This window comes from Amphibalanus amphitrite, unplaced genomic scaffold (assembly GCF_019059575.1).
Source record: "Amphibalanus amphitrite isolate SeventyFive unplaced genomic scaffold, NRLGWU_Aamphi_draft 000851F_arrow, whole genome shotgun sequence".
Taxonomy (NCBI): domain Eukaryota; kingdom Metazoa; phylum Arthropoda; class Thecostraca; order Balanomorpha; family Balanidae; genus Amphibalanus; species Amphibalanus amphitrite.
Window position 1 is genome coordinate 288,547 of NW_024882345.1, and position 19,615 is coordinate 308,161.

A 19,615-nucleotide genomic window follows, 5' to 3' on the forward strand; every position below is an offset into this window, starting at 1 on the left:
ACGAGCAGTATGCACAGCAGAGGGTACGGCATCATCAACAAGCCTGATTTTGATTGGTGATGTGTTCATCAAACCAGTTGGACCAAACACATTCTGAGACAGTCTCACCTCTCCAGTGAATTCAATCACTCCGAGCCTCTCTCCAGTGGAGCGTGACAACAGATTCTGAGAAGTGTCCAGAACATAGAAATGTTCATTCTCAAGGCTCACCTGCTTGTACTTGATGGTTGCACTGAATACTCCCAGGACATCAAGGGCACCACCAACACTGGTCAGCTGTCTTGAGGTGGGCAGCAGGTCTGGCTTCTGCACCATCTGCTCATACTGCTGGAGAGACATGATGTTAACATCTGCACCAGAGTCCACTTTGAAACTGACTTGGCTTTGACCAACCTCAACAGAAACTGTCCAGTCCTTGCTCTTGTGCCCTTCAACCACCCCAAGAAAATAACCTTCCTCCTGATCCTCATCATGTTCAGTATCTGGGGCACATTGGACACTCTGAACTCTATGGCTTGAACCCGAGCAAACATTTGCAAAGTGGTCCCTGCCACCACACTTGAAACAGGTTTTCCCCAGGGCTGGACATTGCTGCGGACTGGTATGCCTCCTCCTTCCACAATACCTGCATGTTGTGGAGAGTAGTGATCCTCTGCCGGCTCGTCCACGACCTGATCTTGGTCTGGACGAGGCTGGATCTGGCTGGCTCTGGCTTCGTCCAACAGCTGGTCCAGGCTGGCTTGGGCGTCTTGCTTGATGTGGTGCTGGCTTGTATCTCGCTCTGCTTTCAATCCTGTTCACATTGTCTGTGGTACTCGGGTCATGCACGAGTTCATGATTACGAAGCATTTGCACCACAACTTCAAGAGTCACATCTGAATCCAGAGCTCGTAACTGAATCTGCTTGGACATATTTTTATCTTTCATTCCTGCTATCAGACGGTCTCTGATCCTTTCATTTTTGTCAGCAAACTGGCAGTATTCGGCAAGGCAATGCACTGCTCTAATGTAGCTTTCGTTCGACTCGGAAGCGCCTTGTGTTCTAATCTCAAAAGCATGCCTCTCAGCAATCACATTTCTCTTTGGGGTAAAGTACCCATCAAAACAGCGCACAGCAGCTTCAAAATTGTTGTGAGGGAAAGCTGCTATGCTCAGAATAATATGTTCAGCCTCTGGCCCCATTGCATAAACAAGTGCACTGACCTGGGTTTCCTCCTCATCGAGATTTAGCTTTGACGCCTGGCGATATCGTCTGAAGCGGTCGCGCCACAGAGGCCAATGCTCTGGTGAAGTAAAATCAAACTGTTCTGGTGGGGTAAATCCAGACATCACTGCTTGATGTTGTCTTGCTTCTTCTCGCTTTCTTACACTTCTTCAAGTTGCTTTTAACCCACCAAAAATAAGAAATCAAAACCGCAAGTTCACCACAGGCTGCGCCATGTTCCGTGCTCCGTGCCGTGCCAGCAAGTGACACGTCACGCCTTTATTGGCCCACACGTTGATATCGATACAAAAGGCGACTAACAACATATCGATATAAGCGAATCACAACATATCGATATAGGCGACTCAACATATCGATACAGGTACCTTCTTTTGTCTCACATCACCTGGAAGGCCAAATTTGTGCTCAATGTGTTCTTTGGACATTTTACTTTAAATTCCATCCCTCAAATTCATTCACTTATGATCGGACTCCCAGCTAGGAAGTGCTTTGTGAAGCAACTGCAAATGGGGCATTTTGCCCCAACCCCAGGGCAAAACGCCCCACGGCCTGAGACAAGAAGCCCCATACACTAGATTAACCCTCGGGCGAATATTTGCGATAGCTCCCGAACGCTTAGGGATAGGAGAGCGAAATTTTCAGTATCTTTTCTTCCATCAATTTGGCATCTTCTGAAATAAAAAATTTGGACCTAGCCCCATTGATGACGTCACAAAGTCGATTTTTCTAGACCCCTGCACGGCAAACTTCGGTGTCACAGACGCGAACTTCAAATAACTGCTAAAAATAGAGTTTTAAAGATAAAGACAAATTACGAGCACGGTTGTGTAGCATTTGACCTAGACAAAAATACAAAAATAGTTTTAGTGACCTGAGATCAGAGGTCAGGTCAACGACCCCGAGCTGTTGTTTTAGTTTTTCGCAAATAACTTCGACAAAAATGGTCCTAGAGCTACGGCAGTGGTACCATCGCATTTGTCTTGTCAAGCCGCGTCGAATGATATATATTTTGTTTGGAAAAGGGCAAGTTTTATGTTGACCTCATGTGACCTCGAATGACCTTTGGTTGACCTTGACACATCAAAAGTCGTTTATGATGGATTCGCACCCGCTGATCACGAATCTGGCATCTATTTTCCTCTAAGCCTTTATTTAGAGCCTCCGGATGGCAAAATTTTCTTATTTATTATTACTAACTTGAATCAGTGAATTAGTCTCTAGCAAGGACTCTCTTCTGTGACCTTGATCTTTGAGCAGCCTTGTATCGTATGATGAACCACAAATAGGGACCTGATAAGCCTCAAAACATTTCAAAACATCTTGGAAGTTGACACACAAGATGTACGAAAAAGTGTAAGTTTGAGGTCAATTTTGAGCATGACCTTGACCTTGACCTTTGATGTTGAGTACATTTTCGGAATTCTCAGATTCTCTTCTTTCGTTTGACACCCAATTTTACCGGTTTTATGCATCCATCCTGCCGTCCTCTAGAACGCTCACTTTGAGATCACTACACATGTGCCGGTTTTTGCCTTTGACCTTGACCTCTGACCTTGAAAATTGACCTGAGGTCAAAAATTTTGGGTGCTTTAGAAGCGTCTCGTAAGGACCTTTTGTTTGGTATTGCTTTTGTTTGCGTAGCTCTCTTATTTACGGAGTTAGACAGGGGGCGAAAAACGCCCCTCCCGGGCTGCGGTGGTTGGAATTACCCCCCGGGCCCGGCCGGGTTAACAGAAGAGAGGATCTTTCCCCAGAACCCTGCCAGTTCCGAGAAACATCGGTGAGGCGTTTTACCTCGGCGGGGAGACTTGCCCCGGTCTACCCTACGTGTGGACAAAAGTACGTCACGGACAAAAGTACGTATAGCAAATGTACGTAGGGTATTAAGTACGTACCCCACCCTTGGGTTAAGTTGATCAATGTGTAATACCTTTCTTATTACGGAGCGAGCGAAGCGAGCGTAGTCTTTCCTTAGATTAACGGAAATTTCTGAGTATGAGCGGCCGGCCGTGGTCACGCTTTTGGGAGGCTTATATCTCAGCAACCACTTGACCGATTTACACGCGGTAATTTTTGTAGGGTAGCTTCATTCCTTCTACCAAGTATTGGACTATTCCTGATGCATGTGGGTGACCCCTTATGCACGTGCCACGTGCAAAACGAAGAGGTGTCCGTTTTTTAATTGTTGCAATATCTCGGTAACTACTTGGCCGATTGCGCTGAAAGTTGGCATGTAGGTAGGCACCCACTAGGCACTGCATATCCATGTGCCACAGTTGGGGTGCTGCTGCACGTGCGCACGTGCAGGGGTCGTTTCCAGATCTCGAGAACGGCTCGACCGATTGCGCTCAAATTTGGTACACAGTTAAGGACCAGTTAGTAGGGTGCCGTGCACAAGTCAGTTGGGACCCATTTTGCACGTGCGCACGTGCAGGGTGCCGCTTCCAGATCTCGAGAACGGCTGGGCCAATTGTGCCCAAATTTGGCACATCGCTAGAGACCGGTTAGTAGGGTGCCGTGCACAAGTCAGTTGGAGGTACCCCCTCGCAATTTCGCACGTGCAAGGCCCACCCTCTCGCTCGCTCCGTTAATCGCCCCAAAAGGCGTTATACTGGTTCTTTATTTAATGAGCATTTGTTACAAGGCATAGCAAAATTTCTCGATGAGTAAATGGGCGAAATGGACAAAGCTATATTATTTGGTATATGAATTTATCATGAGTTCCCTGTAGTATGGCAACAGAGCAGCAATAAAGAAAAAGTGGCTCAACTTACACTACTATACCCTACTTCTAGCATACGTACTTTATATACTACGTACTTTGGCATACGAACCGTACGTACTTTTGGCATACGTACTTTTTACACTACGTACTTTTGCATACGAACTTTTGCGTACGAACATTTGCGTACGTACTTTTGGTATACGTACTTTATACACTACGTACTTTTGCATACGTACTTTTGCGTACGAACATTTGCGTACGTACTTTTGGCATACGTACTTTATACACTACGTACTTTTGCATACGAACTTTTTCGTACGAACATTTGCGTACGTACTTTTTTCATACGTACATTTTACACTACGTACTTTTGCATACGTTCTTTTGCGTACGAGCATTTGCGTACGTACTTTTAGCATACGTACTTTATGCACTACGTACTTTTTCATACGTACTTTTGCGTACGAACATTTGCGTACGTACTTTTGACATACGTACTTTATGCACTACGTACTTTTGCATACGTACTTTTGCGTACGAACATTTGCGTACGTACTTTTGGCATACGAACTTTATCGCCTACGTATATTTGCGTACGAACATTTGCATACGTACTTTTGTCCTACGTACTTTAGCGATACGTACTTTAGTCCTAAAATCGGTTCCTACTGCTACACCACTATGTGGACCCAATACTAGAAAAGTTATTTTGCTAGTAAAAGGCAAGCAAATTGAAAGTTGATTTATAAAATTGCTTATATATGATTACGAGATATTAATAAAGAAATTTTGATTGAATAATTATTTAAATATTCAACCGTGAAACTATATTCTGGTAGGTTTAGTAGAAATAAGTCCGTGCAACCTTGTATTTAGGGCCTTGATTTTCAGGGGTAACTTCACGGGCTTCACATTCAGCTTGACCTAAGCCATAAGCCGTAATCGCCACGTCATATGTGGAAGGCTTTTGGTGTCAATACATACATACAAGTGTGAGATGTGCCATGATGGAATGATGCTTCATGCTCGACATGTTTCGTTGAAATGGATGTGTACCAAGCCTAAATATAGTAGGTACTCGGCACCCTGTTTACATGTGTGTATATGTTACAGGCACTTTAGAAAATCAGTCATTTTGTAAAATGCCTAGGCATTTTACAAAAAGACGGCTGTTTGAAAAATGACTGAACGCAACCAGGCTTTTTGTAAAATGGCTAGCCATTTTACAAAATGACTAGGCATTTTGCAAAATGCCTGACCAGCATGGAACGTAGATCCCACTACAGATACTATGGCCAACAGTTTTTGGACGTCTTCCTATACCCTATAGGTACTTACGTGTTCAGCCTTAGCTGATCGATTTGAAGCTCTGTGATGACGACAATGCTGAGTAACGACCAGGTTGAGTTGCAGACTCGGCTGTAGCATAAAGCATTGTGTGGCTTAAGCCCAGTGTAGACCACCCTTCCCCTCCTCAGTTGACTGGACAGCGCTCATTGGCTCTAAGGAACTTCCTAGGCCTAGTCCACGCCATTGTTTACAGTATTATTGTTAAGGTTTTCTTCCTAACTTTTCTTTGGAATAAAAAAGCTCTCTAATCACAATGAATATTAAAGCAATAATTAACAAAACACGATTAATTTTGTTCTGTGGCAACAGCTTTGAGTACCTACTTGCATGGTCCCAGTTAAAAATACGAGTATCAAGCCCCACATCGGGAGAATCATCAGGTCGCTTGGCGTAGGACGAGAGCGTTGGTTTCAGAAGACACTTAACGCCTAAGTGTGTGGGATCGAATCCTCGCGACCTCTAATAATTTTACAGATAGGTACAGGCCGGCATAGGGCCATCGTTTGTTGACGCTCCAGATCGATCATTTTAAATCCAGCAGCGTCGCTGACGTGGGGGTTGGAAATGTCGCGGGCCTGCACTTCTCAAAATAGAGGTAGGTATGGACTTCCCACTGCTGGACTCCTCTGGTCATAATGCTGGACTCCTCGGTCCACCTACACGCTACCAAAACGTATATAATTAGGTACTCGTATCTACAACACGCTGCTCAGTCATTTTGTAAAATGGCTAGGTATTTTGTAAAATGCCTAGGCATTTTGCAAAATGACTGGAGAGTCAGTCATTTTGTAAAATTCCTAGGCTTTTTGCAAAAAGCCTGGAAAATCAGGCATTTTGCAAAATGCCTAGGCATTTTACAAAATGACTGATTTTCTAAAGTGCCTGCAACATATATATTTGTTAGAAACAGAAAAGGTCAACAGATGGACTGAGTGAATTGGAATGATTTGGAATAAGGGCAGTTCAGTCTAAAAAATAGCATTTAGATTTACATTTTGAAATAACTTTTTGACGGTTAACTCTGAGAAAACTCTGATCACTGAGAAAAGTTTCCCCATTTTCGGTCTCGGAGACCAGTTTTCGGGCTAATGTACCATATTCAAAACAGACAGCACATTTCAAGAATACTTTCTGAGCAACGCCAGATGGGCTCATACGATCCCTTTAATCGGTATCATTGATCGCAGAAACAGATCTCAGTCAGTACCCATTATCGGTGCCAAGCTTTAAAATTAGTCTCACTATGAAACCAGTTTTCAGCCCGATCCCCATTTTCGATCTCACCTGAATCCAGTTTGAGGTCTCAAAATGTGTGGTGAAGCCAATATTAGTTTTCACCTCATCGGTTTTTCGGAGCCAGATACCATAACTTCGGGTCAGTATTCGTCCCATGCAGCCCCTCCCCCCCCCCCCCCCACCAACGTCCAGCAGCTGCGAATATACCAGCTGCTAACGATTAAACCAGCTTACCAGCTAATAAACGACTTAAAAAATATCCAGCTATAAGAATTCGTCCCATGCAGCCCAGTCTCCTCCAGCTGCGAATAAGATCGGCCAGCAGGCAAACGATGTTTTAGAACAAGACATTGTGTATTAAACACAAGCAGCGACCGTCTGCGTCGTAAGTCCTCAACGTACCGAAGTCGTACGACTGCTTCAGAAATGAGATGACACATACATGAGGTCATACGGTCATACATGAGTGCATTGATCAACATCGCGTCTCGACACCCCAACAATCGTTAGGAGTAGCGACTGTCTGCGCCGTGAGCCCTCAATGTACCGTAACTAAAGGTCATACGTCTGCTTCAGAAATGAGATCACACATACAGAAGATCATACGGTCATACATGATAGCGCATTGATCAACATCGCGCCTCGACACCCCAACAATCGTCAGGAGTAGCGACTGTCTGCGCCGTGGGCCCTCAATATACCGTAACTAAAGGTCATACGTCTGGTCGAAAGGTCAAAAGTTGACCTTAGGTCACGTGACCTAAGGTCAACTTATTCGAGAAAAACTTCATATATGTAGTGCCGCTATTTTGACTTCCTTTTTGCTCCTGTGACGTCATCTTTGACCTGACCTGAAAATGACCTCAGTAAAAATTATAGACCTTATCCGTGTGTACCCTGTACCGTTTACCGCTTGTCGCTATCTTGCTTTGTTCTCGAGATCTCGCTGACGCTCCCGCTCGTAATAATGGACAGGTCATAAAAGTGACCTGACCCGAGGTCAACGCAGGGCGATAACCACTTTACTTTGTTCCATATCAAGCTTGCAGTCGGAGTTTCTTCGGCAGATCCAAGGCAGATCGCTCATCCGCTCAAGAATTTGCGACTTAAAATGAAAGAGCTGTATATACAGAAATCACGCACTGCTTTAAGCAGGGCACTTCGGCTGCAAGCTTGAAACGGAACAGAGTATAGTGGGGAAAATATCAAGGTGCAAAAGGTCGGAAAATAGGTCAAAAGGTCACGTGATCAAATTCTCAAAAATTGAAAATATGAGACAGCCAAAATGTTTGTTGGTTGATTGTGAGTTGAGCCATATAAAGTTTTATCATAGAAAACCAATAGTTTCTGAGTTATAAGCCGCCAAACATAGGGTTGCAGCGTGACCTCCAGGAATTCCCCGAGGCTATATCTTGGAAACCGTTGTTCGAAGAAAAAAATCCTTGCCATAGCTGGCTTTCCCGCCCATCACAACCCCTTACACCAGTTTTCAACGAAGAATAAAATATGAGGGTGCAAATTTAATTTTTCATTTGTCGATTTGTCGTGGAACGCCCCAAGTGCGTGTCCCGCCGGCTAGCCTAGGTAGGTGTCAACCACCACAGACAGCTCTTCGTAACATGTTGCATTGGTACCAAAACCACCTCTCAATGTTCAAATGGATGCTTAATTCGACATTATCTCCAAAAAGTTTCCTCATAGAAAAAATCATAGATCCGACCTTCACATTTTGTCGAGAGATCCATTGAGATCATAGATCCAATCCTCAGATTTTGTCGTGAGATCCAATGAGATCATAGATCCGGGCCCCACATTTTGTCGACAGATCCACTCAGATCATTGGCAATACATAGATAATATATTAGACAATACATTTTCAGTGTAGATACTGCTTAACTGGTATAAATGGTATAAACTAATGCTGAATGCATGAGCATGTAATGGACAATAGTTGTAATGTATGCCATGTATGCCATGTAATGTATGCCCATAATGCCATTGCCGTGAAAATGTAAAATAAAAATATCACTAATTTATCAAGAGTTTCTACAGAACCCATGGTCTAAAATGTAGGAAGATATTTGAGAAGGCAGAAGCAGAGAATAAGATTAGGGAGTAACGTACTTCGCAAATATAAAATAAAAAAAATTTATGTGAAGGTGTGAGTGTGACATACTGTGACTAATGACTACCTAATGAGTAATGCGACCATTGATTCTGACCAGAGGTTAAAAAAGTTACAACCATATCATGAGAAAGCACTTTAAAATGAATGTAAAGAAATGTGCAATGTGCATGATAAATTGTCATTGAACACACTCACAGCACGCACACATTGCAGCACAAACTTTGCACATACCTGTGGGCTGTGGGCCTGTGGCTGTGGCATAGGCCTCAAAGTTCAAAATTGCACGTAATCGCGAGATACCTATAAGAAACAACCGCGTACGATCCAGTCGCCAAAGCGTGGCAGCCGCGCCAGGAGCCCAGGTTATATGTTAATGGGATGCACAAGTAGATTTTAAGAGGACATGACGTCAAAAAACAGCCAATGGCCGCCTCTGTTTAGTTTCTTCCTTTTTAATATTTTTTTAAGAATGACAATTTTATCATGATTCACAAAATGTTCAATTGTTTAAAGTAAATTTCTGATGTGTTAAACGTTTTGATGTTAGCTTCAGCACTTTCAGTAGCCAGGAAGTCACGTCGACCTGACCACTGCTATCATTTCTGCATCGTTGATTTCTATGACGCACAGGACGATGCTGATGTAAGGCTTGTGGCAGTGGTGACTAACGTGAACGCCAGTGGCCAAGGGTATTGCTATTGATTCTTATTTTGCTGCCAAGTGCCATATATGAGATGGTGGTGGGCGGTGGCCGTTGGTTGGTTGGGTCTTTTGTCTAGTCATCAACTTAGTCATCATTATTTATTAATAATATTTGTAGACGTTCGTGCTTCGTAGTTCGTGCCCCAATTTCTAAATCAAGTATCTCTAGTATAGTATCTACTATCTACTATCTAGTATCTACACTTGCAACTTGTCAGGTGTCGCACAATTAGTCTAAGCACTAGCTATTAGCCTAGTAGGTCAGGTAGTAGCTAGCTGGTCCCTAGGCCTAGCTAGGTCTCTAGGTTTCTATGCGCCTGGTCAAAGACCAAGCTAAGGGCGTGCTCGTAATCTCCGTCTTCCGGCCACTCCCGTTCGATAGCCGCAACAGCCAGCAAAGCCCCTCCCCCCCTGGCCTCGACCTCGAACGGCATTGGCTGGACAACGTAGAAACTAGAATTTTTGTCGTCCGGGAGGCACCGAATCCTGGGTCAATCCTGCCTCTGAGACGTTACTTCCTAGCTGAGCGTCAAGTTCAAAGAGTGAACGGCAGCACATGCACCCCCCCCCCCCAAAAAAAAAGAGGAAACTATAACTTGAGTACAAAAGTTGTCTTTATTTTTCGTTCATAGTTCATACTTCATGTCAATAACCGATGCTGTTGTGCTGCATTGTCTGCGGCCAGGCTGCTTTCCTGGTCCAAGTCCGTGATCTCACCCAAGCGTCTAGTAACGATGAATCTCTATTCCCATGCGCGAGTCCAGCTACTCAATAGCAGGCCAGCCAAGAAGGCCACGTTATACGTATCGTATCACCCGTATCACCATGCACGCGCTGCTACAGTCACTCCATAGGCAGGCCAGAAGACCACATCTGACGACACCGCGTCGCAGTTCACAACAAACGACGAGTTCTGAATTAGTACAGCCATGAGCCAACAGCACACAGGATAAGGAAAGTACCATTAGTCACTACTCAGTACTCACTATAAAATAGTCGCTACCCATGTCCTACAGGGCACAGGCTACATAAATTATCACAATTCGAATTCAAGTTGTTTATTGTTGGATGTACTGGCGAATGGCGATTCGACTAACGCGTACCAGCTGGCAACTGCCTGCTACTCTTTACTCTAGAACCTCTCCTTAGGCTGAAGCAGAGCAAGTGTGTTTGCAGGCCGTACTGCTCTGAAACCATGTGGATTGTCATCCCGAGAAAGGATAGGAGCTGGCGGTTGGACCACAGGTCCATGGTGAGTGCCACGGTCGCGTCAGCTGGCAGATCTTTGATTGCCTGCTTTAGCTGATCTTGAGCGACCCGCGCAGTGTCCAGCAGTCGGCCCCCGCCGAAGTTAGTTGGTAGCACTGCTGCTCCACGGCGTACATTTCCTACCAGCCCATAGGGTTCACATGTTAAATGGCCTGTTTTCGACGAGCGATATCTCGGTCAACCTTTGAAGGAATCAATGATTCTTAGTCTCAAATGATAGATCGATGAATTTTCTTTCGACAATTCCTCTACCATTTTTCACGAAACCCAGCCGATCTTCTACGGCGTACAGGGTAAAGATCTCTCTGCACGCCAGCACCCGCGATCCGCCTCTCCGATCGTCGGCGCGCGGTCCTCGGTAGCGCAGTCGGCAGCGTATCGGGCTACGGTTCCGAGGGTCGTGAGTTCGAATCCTGGGAGCGCCGCGAGATTTTCGCTAGAATTGAATGATGTAGATTCTTGAATGTTTGCATAATCAATCATTAATAGCTAATTGAATGTATCTGCCCACTAATCGGCCCCTAAAGCCTGTTATTTAAGAAATTTAAGAAATGAATGTCACGTGCGCGTCACGACTGCCAACCATAAGCGCTACCATATTCTAGTTTGAGCTAACTTTTTGCTAGTCTCGACCACATATAGTAGGTTTTCTAGTAGTTATACTAGAAATTCCTACCAAAGTTCGTCCTACCCTTCGCTCAATATACCCTGTCCAGCAGCTGCTTGCGCAGGGTCACTTGTTAGGAGCGGAAACCTTCAATGGATCAGGATCAAGGCATGTCATTTATTTATCCCTTTTTGGTTCAACATGATCTGGCTGTGTAAATTGCAAGTCCCTGCACATTTCCAGAAATGTGTTAATATAGTAGTTTAGTAGTCAGCTGTAGTTGTACTCTGTAGAAGACAAGTACCTCACAACTCACAAGAAACAATGCATACTAGGCTAGTAAGATAAGTCCTAAATGTAGTAGGGTAGGGTATTGCCATTTTCATTTGACAAAGAACAAATAAATTAATAACTGGTTCATGGTTGCAACTCGCATGACATGCACATTAGCAAGTTCCCAGCACCCAGTCATGTCAACAAAGCGGAAGCAGTAAAAAGTTGTTTCAACTTAAAAAGGAGAGACAAGTAGTGAAGCATTGCTTACGAGGGGTTCAGAGAGGCCACAAAGGCTTGCACTCTTCGTTCTCCACCAGCGCCAGGGGCACATAGGAAGATGCCACAAAACGAGCCAGGGCTTTGCTTATCGTTTTGTACTCCTTTGAGTCACGGGGCATGGGTCGAACGCTGGAAGCAGCAGCAAATCTGTCCAGGCTGGCTTGTCCTGCTGGCTGCCCTGACCTTGATGGTGTCAGTCAGGGCATATTTTAAAGGGACCCTCCCACCTTCAAAAAAGTTAATGAATTGGCATGAAAGTGATGTCGCTCGGTTCAGAAAGAGCAAAAACGAATATCTACCAAATTTCATCGAAAAATATTCATCGATTTTCAAGATATTAGACTTTTACTTTTGTTTACTTTTTGGGATCTCTGCTGTTCTTAGCGACTTTATTTGAAAGTGCGGCATTTGATGCGCGCAAAGCAGCATATACCACCGCGTGATACAAAACGTTTTAGTCAACATTTAAAAATCGTTAGATATCTGCGCTGACGTCACACATTCAGAGGGGTATTCCTATGCATTAGCCCCTCTGAATCAAAATGCTGCAATTTTGAAATTAAATATTTCCGATTTAAGGCATTTCTCGATGTTGTGAGTGCCGAAACCGGTAATTGTGAGCCAGGGACCCCATTTTGGCTATCTCAACTCAAATCTAATGTTAAGGTGGGAGGGTCCCTTAAACACACTGACTGCGTCCCATTTTGGGACGCAGCCCCCTGCCTTTGAGACGTAGTCCCAGAGGACTACGTCCGTCCTGGCGAAATCTGGACCACTGCGTCCCACAATTGCGAATTTCGATACTGGCCAAAAGCAATTACAACAGCCCGCTCTCAATATCCCGCTTGCTGCCCCTCCACCAGCACAGTACACAATGATACATGTATCTGTCTGTACATTATCTCACTTGCATTATATACCTACTATTTCGCTTGCAATGTGCCCTTTCAGATCGAAGCATGTGCCCTATGACACCTTTGGGACGCAGTAAAAAATCCTTAAAATATGCCCTGGTGTCAGTTCTTGCTGGGGATGGGCTTTCTGAGAGGTGACAGAGACAGGCGTGAGGATGACATTGATGAGTGATGACATCAGACATGGCTGACCAATGATCATGGATGGGACCCTGATTATGACTGATGCTATTTTGGTTGATGGACAATGATAGAAGTACCCGTATCAGGGAGAAGGTGCCTAGGATACATATGTAAGAAAAATGCACCTCTCATGTTTGTTATTTTCATGCAACTGATGCTGGAAAGGCGTACCGTTATTTTTGGGACACCCGGTACATACGTATACCCTCCCGGCTCCCACCTACTTATGATTTACTTATTCTAGCACTGAAGAATCGAGCAAGCATGGGCACTTGACTTCATGAATGAAAGGGATGGAATCATGGACACGTTAAGGTTTCCATCACCATTCACCGTGAGATCAAAACTTACCTTCATGTGCCTGTTCAGATTTGATTTTGTGGCCTCTGATGTTGTCACTGTCTTCCTGCACAGGTTGCATACATAGCATCGCCCATGTTGGACACCTTCTTTTCTTGTGAAAAAGGCTGATACTAAAGACTGGTGTTGCATGGTGAAAACTAGTCACACATTTCTCTTCAAACTCCCTGTGTCCTCTGCAAGGCATTACGAATGATTAAATGGGCAGTAGCATTCTTGTTAAAAAAAAAAAAGTCTTAAAACTAAGTTCAAGTTCTCTCTGCTCTCATCTCTGACAAGTGACATCATAGGCCATAGGCATAGCACAAGTGATACTGATCAGTGATGCTCGCTGGGCTGATATAATCTTATATATATATCATACATCTACATGGGTGTCAAGTGTCAACTCAAACTGTCAACTATTACTACTACTAGTCATAAATTAGATACATAAATTGGATAGATAAATTAGAAGGGTAAAAAATATGGATAAAATATTTGAGCTTTAAAGAACCTAGACTGAAATTGAAATGCTTAAATTGCACATCTTTGCCAAACTTCTGGCCCCAAGCCAAAGCATGGAAGGCTAGACGCTAGTGATGCATACAATTTCCAGAAAACCTTTTATCTTCAACCAAGCGACATATAACGGTATAACAATTATGATGTAGCCTGTAGGTGTAAAGTATGTCTGTGATTTTATCCAAATTTTATCGAGCATTGAACTGCATTATGAACGCTTCTTACATAACGAGACTTGGGCTTGAACGATGCACCGCAATGAAATAACCGCGCTGACTGCCAATGCAGGACGCTGTTCAGTCGCAGTTTTTTTTTTTGTCAGCAGGCTGCGAGCATACTGCTATTTCTTTGCTTCTCATTGGTCGCATTCGCGTGGTCAATTCATTTGACCAATGAGAGGCCAGGAAAGCGCCAGCACTAACTTCCTTATATGGGGAAAACCGACAGCATGCTTATAAAAAACAGCGACCGAACAGAGCTCCGGCTCGGTGTTGTAATTCGCACCAAGCACTATCGTAATCAATAAGTGAAAATAAATACGAAGTGCAGCCGTTTTTTCGTATTCATGAAAAATAAATTAATGATAAGTCAATATTTTTCATGCCTTTTTAAGGAGTAATTGACATCAAAACTTTTCTCTTTTGTGCCGTGTTTTTAGAATTCTGTGTGTCAGACTTGCTATGAATTTTTAGAGCTTGTGTGTCATGAAGGCGAATCTCCATCAATTGTAAAATATCTTACAATTGCATTGCAATCGTTTGCCAACTGATCAGAGCTTGATCAGAGCGATCCATGAGTAGAGCCAAGCACCCCGAGGAAGCTCATCGTCGCTTTGTGGGTAAAAATTACATTACTTTCGACCAACTACCTGCTTTTCTAGTTTTAGTGACTGCAGAAATAGATGGACCAAACCAATAGCTACTCTACTCGGTACCCATGACCCATGTCCCACTTCCCGGACCTGCAGATAGAAGTTGAAATACTGGTAATACAATACAGGCTGAGACAATGGCTGCTTGCAAATGTTGGATCATGGATGTGGTTGATCATTATATGACTTGCGTTTCCTCCAGTTGATTTAATTTATATCTCAAGTTGATTATACAGTATACACATGTAAATCACTTCGACTCAAGGCTGATTCAGGCCTCAGCGGCAAAGCGAATCAATTCAACATGACTCAAGCTTCATTGAGTCGATTCAGACTTTGACTCAAACTGCTTATGCGCATGTGAATCAACTCGACTCATGACTCATTCAGATTTCCGAGTGTTTGATTCGAATCAACTCATGACTCGGAAGAAAATCGACTGATTCTGGAGTCGATTCATGATTCAACTCGAGTCGTATACAACCCTGCTCCTTACACTTTCTGCTTTCTAGTGCTACTGTTCCACACTGCTCTTAATCACCATAAGGCCATCGAAGACTCGGGGCGTGAGGCGAGTTCGCGCCGGGCAAAAGAACTTTCCCCCGACGCTAAACAGCCGCTCAGAGGGGGCACTGGAGGCGGGGATAGCCAGCCAGTGACGGGTGCAGTGGCGCAGCAGCGGCTTGGCCGTCTGCTGCCCCGACCAGTAGGCCAGGGCCCTCCCCGCCTCCCTCTCCTCCCGCGGCTGTTGTTGTTGTTGTTGTTGTTGTTCCTCCCGGTCACCGCCGAGGCGGTGACGGAGCCACGCGGCTCTTGTGGGCCGCGTAGCCGGCGGCCAAGGCCGCCACCACGTCGTCGCGCTGTACGTCTCGGGCCGTGCCTGTGATGTTACCCAGCGCTTGGAGGCGGGGGCCGAACAGGCACGGGCACTCCAGTAGTACGTGCGCCGGGGTGTCCGCGGCCTCGCCACAGACGAGACAACGGCCCGCCGGGCATGTGATGTCGTTGCACTGAGCGCACTCGGGTGTCGGTCTGCGCCCAATGCGGTGGAGATATTGTTCCGACCGTCCCCAGTGTCCCGATCGGAGTTGATGTATGTCGATGGCCTCCTCCCTGGTAGCGGCTCGGACCGGGTCGGGGGCGCGGTCCGCCATGACGTCTCGGTACCAGCCCGCAGGCCGGCTCGCTCGCCACTCCCTGCCGGCGACCCGCGCAGCAGCCCGCGTGAGGGTGCGGGCGTCGACCGGCGTCGTCCGCTGGGACATCCCGGCCGCCTCCTTCGCTAATGCGTCCGCCCTCTCATTACCCGGGAGCCCGCAGTGAGCCGGTACCCATTGGAGGTGAATTGAGCTGTTGCTTGCTTGTAGGCGCAGCAGTTGGGTCCACACACTGGCACCCAGTGTTGTGGTCTGGGCCGAGGCGCCTGCAGCCAGCGTTAGCAGGGCCGCCCTGGAGTCCAGGCAGGCGACCACCGGCAGGCCCGCGCTTCTCGGCAGTTCAGCGACTGCCTCCAGCGCTGCCAGCAGCGCGGCGAGCTCCGCGCGCGTGCTGGAGCACAGGCGGCCAGCAGGGACCCTCAGCTCCCAGTCATCTTCGGTTGGGGTGCGGATCAGGGCGCCGCCCCCGCCATTGGCGACGCCGTCCTCCGCCGATCCGTCCGACCATATCCAGACGGCTTCCTCAGGTAGCTCCCGGATACGCTCTTCAGCTGCGGCACGCCGAACGTCTTCCGGGGCCGCACGTCTGGCCCGCGGGCCGAGGTCCAGATGGAAGTGGACGGTAGAGTTGTCGGCCCACGGCGGCAGGGTGTGGTGGAGGCGGGCCTCGACGGGTATGTCTTGCGCGTCGGCCGCCGCGAGCGCGGCGGCGCCCACCTCGCGCCATCCTGTGGTCTTGAGTCGTCGAGGGACGACCGCCTCCCCGACCGACCTCAGCGGGTCTCCCTCGGGGAGGGACGCCGCGAGTCCCACCATTCTCGCTGCCAGTGCCTGTCTCCTGGACCAGGCATCTGTCATGCCGGCCTCGGACATCAGGGCGTGCACCGGAGTAGATGCCGTGCATCCGGTCACTGCCCGCGCGGCCGCGCGCAGCTCCCGATCGATCAGCTCGACGTGCGAGGGCGATGCCGCCGGCAGCCACGCAGCCGCGGCGTACTCCAGCGCACCGCGGACGTAGCCGTTGGCGACGGTTCGTAGTTGTTGTTCGCCGAGGCCCCACGATCGGCCGGTCAGCTTCTTCAGCTGGGCGGTCCTTGGTCTGACCCTGCGGCGGAGGTCGGTGCAGTGTGGTCCAAAATGGAGGAGACGGTCGAAGGTCACGCCGAGGAGGCGGAGCTGGGAGCCCGCCTTCACTGACACTCCAGCGACCTTCACGGTCAGCTCACCGGCGTCCCTGGCCCATTGTGAGAGAACAATGGCCTGGGTCTTTTCACCCGCCACCCTCATCTTCCAGCGGTCCGCCCAGGCGGCGATAATGTCCGCCGACTTCTGTGCCCTTTCCTTTGCCAGGGCAATAGAGCTCCCACCGCTGAGGGTTGCGGTGTCGTCTGCGTACATGTACGTCGTGGTGTGTGGCACTCGTCGCAGCTCCAAGATGAGGTCGGCAGCCCACAGGGTGTACAGCGTCGGGGCCAGGACGCTGCCCTGCGGGAGACCGGCCCTGAAGACTCGTTCAGCACTCCGGGCGCCGTTCACCTCCACAGACGCCCGGCGGTCGCGCAGGAATGCCCAGATCCAGCGAACCAGACAGGCAGGTAGGCCCAGCCGCAGGAGCTTCAGCTTGAGCATACGATGGTCGATGACGTCATAGGCGCGGCTGAAATCGTAGGCCATGAGGACGAATTTCTCGGCCGTGACGCCATCGATCGGCCTTCCACGCGGCTTGGCCTTATTCCAGCCATCCTGCACTGTCTGTATCAGCCTTCCAAATTCTCTTCTGCGGAGCGACCCCTCCTGAAGCCTCCCGCGGCTCGCTGAGGTAGGCGTCCAGCTCGGCGGCCAGCCGCTGCCGCAGGGTCAGCCGGACTGGGGCGGCCGCCGGCTGGTCGGCGTCCTCGTCGAGGAGATCGAAGAAGCTGAAATCAAACCAAGCACTGCCATGAAAAACTGCAAAGCACCAAGCATGAAAAAGAGGTGCTTACTGCTTACTGCTTAGTTATTACAGCATAGCTCCATTCTCAGCTTACATGAGCTACTCCATTCTCAGCAACATGATCCATCCGGCATCCACTCCCTTATTCCAATATTCCTCGCCGTTACATTGGTACCTCATTGACATTGAAGTGTTCACAGACACAAAGCAAAAGCCACGGCACAAACTCTACTTCTTACTGATAAGGACTTAAGGAGAGTACTAACTTCTAAACTAAGCGGTAGCACTGATTACTTAACTCCTCTGATTCCTCAGTATTCTACTCACCCTCGCTTCGAGGGCGGTCCTGACGGGCCTGGCTCCGGCTGCGTGCGAGGTGCACTGGACTTGGAGGCGACCGAGTCACGGTCTCCGGGTTGGTTTCCGGGCCCGGCCTCCTGCACGACATCATCGAGAGGGAATGCAGCCAGCAGCTCCATGAGTTCATCCTCCACTCGGCTCCGAATCTGAGGAGGGCAATCCAGGACCAGAGTTAGGGTAGTGTGGGGTAATTTGAACATATTTTTACGTCTTCTCCGTTGTACCAAATTCCAGTTCAACCGTGGATGAAGAAAAACTGCTTCAGTAGCGCAAGTGTCACTTGCTTTCACCATGCAAGCCTCATTTTTGGACGAGCCGAGCATACCTTGAATAGCATAGCCTCACTTCTCCACCAAGTCACGGTGTGTTCAAATTGCCCCACCGTGGGGTAATTTGAACATACTGCCTTTACCTGTCATAAAAACGATAGTCTCGCCAGCACCGATGTTGTTTGACCCATAAACAAATAGGCAGAACAATTCTAAACATACCTTCACTTGAAAAATCAACACAACAGCAAAAATAACAGTTGCAGAGTATCAATATCTGCACGCTGTACACCGGTCAGTTGACAGAATTCGCCCCTCTTCAATTAACAGAACGTCTATCATTTTTGTTCGATAAAAACTCTCCCAACCGTACATCTGTTAAAGTGGTGCCAATGGAAACCTGGACATTTGGAGTTCTGATTTTGTCCAATGTCCAATTCGGAATTGGTTGGACAAAGGTAGCAGACTGGACAACATTGGACGATGGCTTGCTACACTTCAGCGCTTTTTATAAAGTAATCGTGCATAGCATTGAATGGCGAATGGACAGCTTGTTAAGCTCTCAATATAATGAACACTTTTCGGCTGGTAAAATTACATGATAAGCAATATAAATGACGGTTTTGAGTGTTGATAGCTGCATAATTTTCGGACATATTTGGACAAATAGTTGACTTTAACATTTTTGGACGGAAAATCAACAAAAATGCCGGACATTAGACGGATATTAGACGTAAATTTTCTAAACTGGCATCACTTATCTGCTACTGCCTTGGGTCGAAAATATTGGCAAAAAAAAACTGGGAGCGTTGTTTTTTCGGAGCTATCCCTGTCTTCATTCAAATTCTCACACTATGTTCAAATTACCACACGCTAAAAGTTATTTTGCCATTTTTAAAAACAGGGTTCAAAAGCAAATTTCTTGGATTGAAGACACTGATTAGGTCAGTATACATTAAAAGCCGTTGCGTATTAGGCGCGAGCAATGCAAGATTTTGCGCTGCAATGAAGTTGCAATGACGTGTTGTTAGGCGTTTTTCCTTGCGAAATTGATTTTTTACACTGTGCGTCAACATCTTCATTCCCTGAAACTTTAAACCCCGTTCATATGATAGCCCTTTTAGTTACGATAATTGCTCTCATTGGTCTTATTGTCATGCCACTTATGGATTTTCCGTAATTTTCTGTTATTCACACTATGTTCAAATTGCCCCACATGTTCAAATTACCGCACCCTACCCTACCCAATGAAAAAAACCAGTTCAGC

The 19,615-nt window shown here is 46.9% G+C and overlaps 1 protein-coding gene across 1 annotated transcript; it reads right to left on the reverse strand.

Moving 5' to 3' along the window:
- Positions 1 to 15,408: 15,408 nt before the first annotated feature.
- Positions 15,409 to 17,460, reverse strand: LOC122367107. Its single transcript, XM_043339920.1, has one exon. It carries the CDS (start codon positions 17,458 to 17,460, stop codon positions 15,409 to 15,411), a length of 2,052 nt encoding a protein of 683 aa, XP_043195855.1.
- Between the last annotated feature and the right edge of the window lie 2,155 nt (positions 17,461 to 19,615).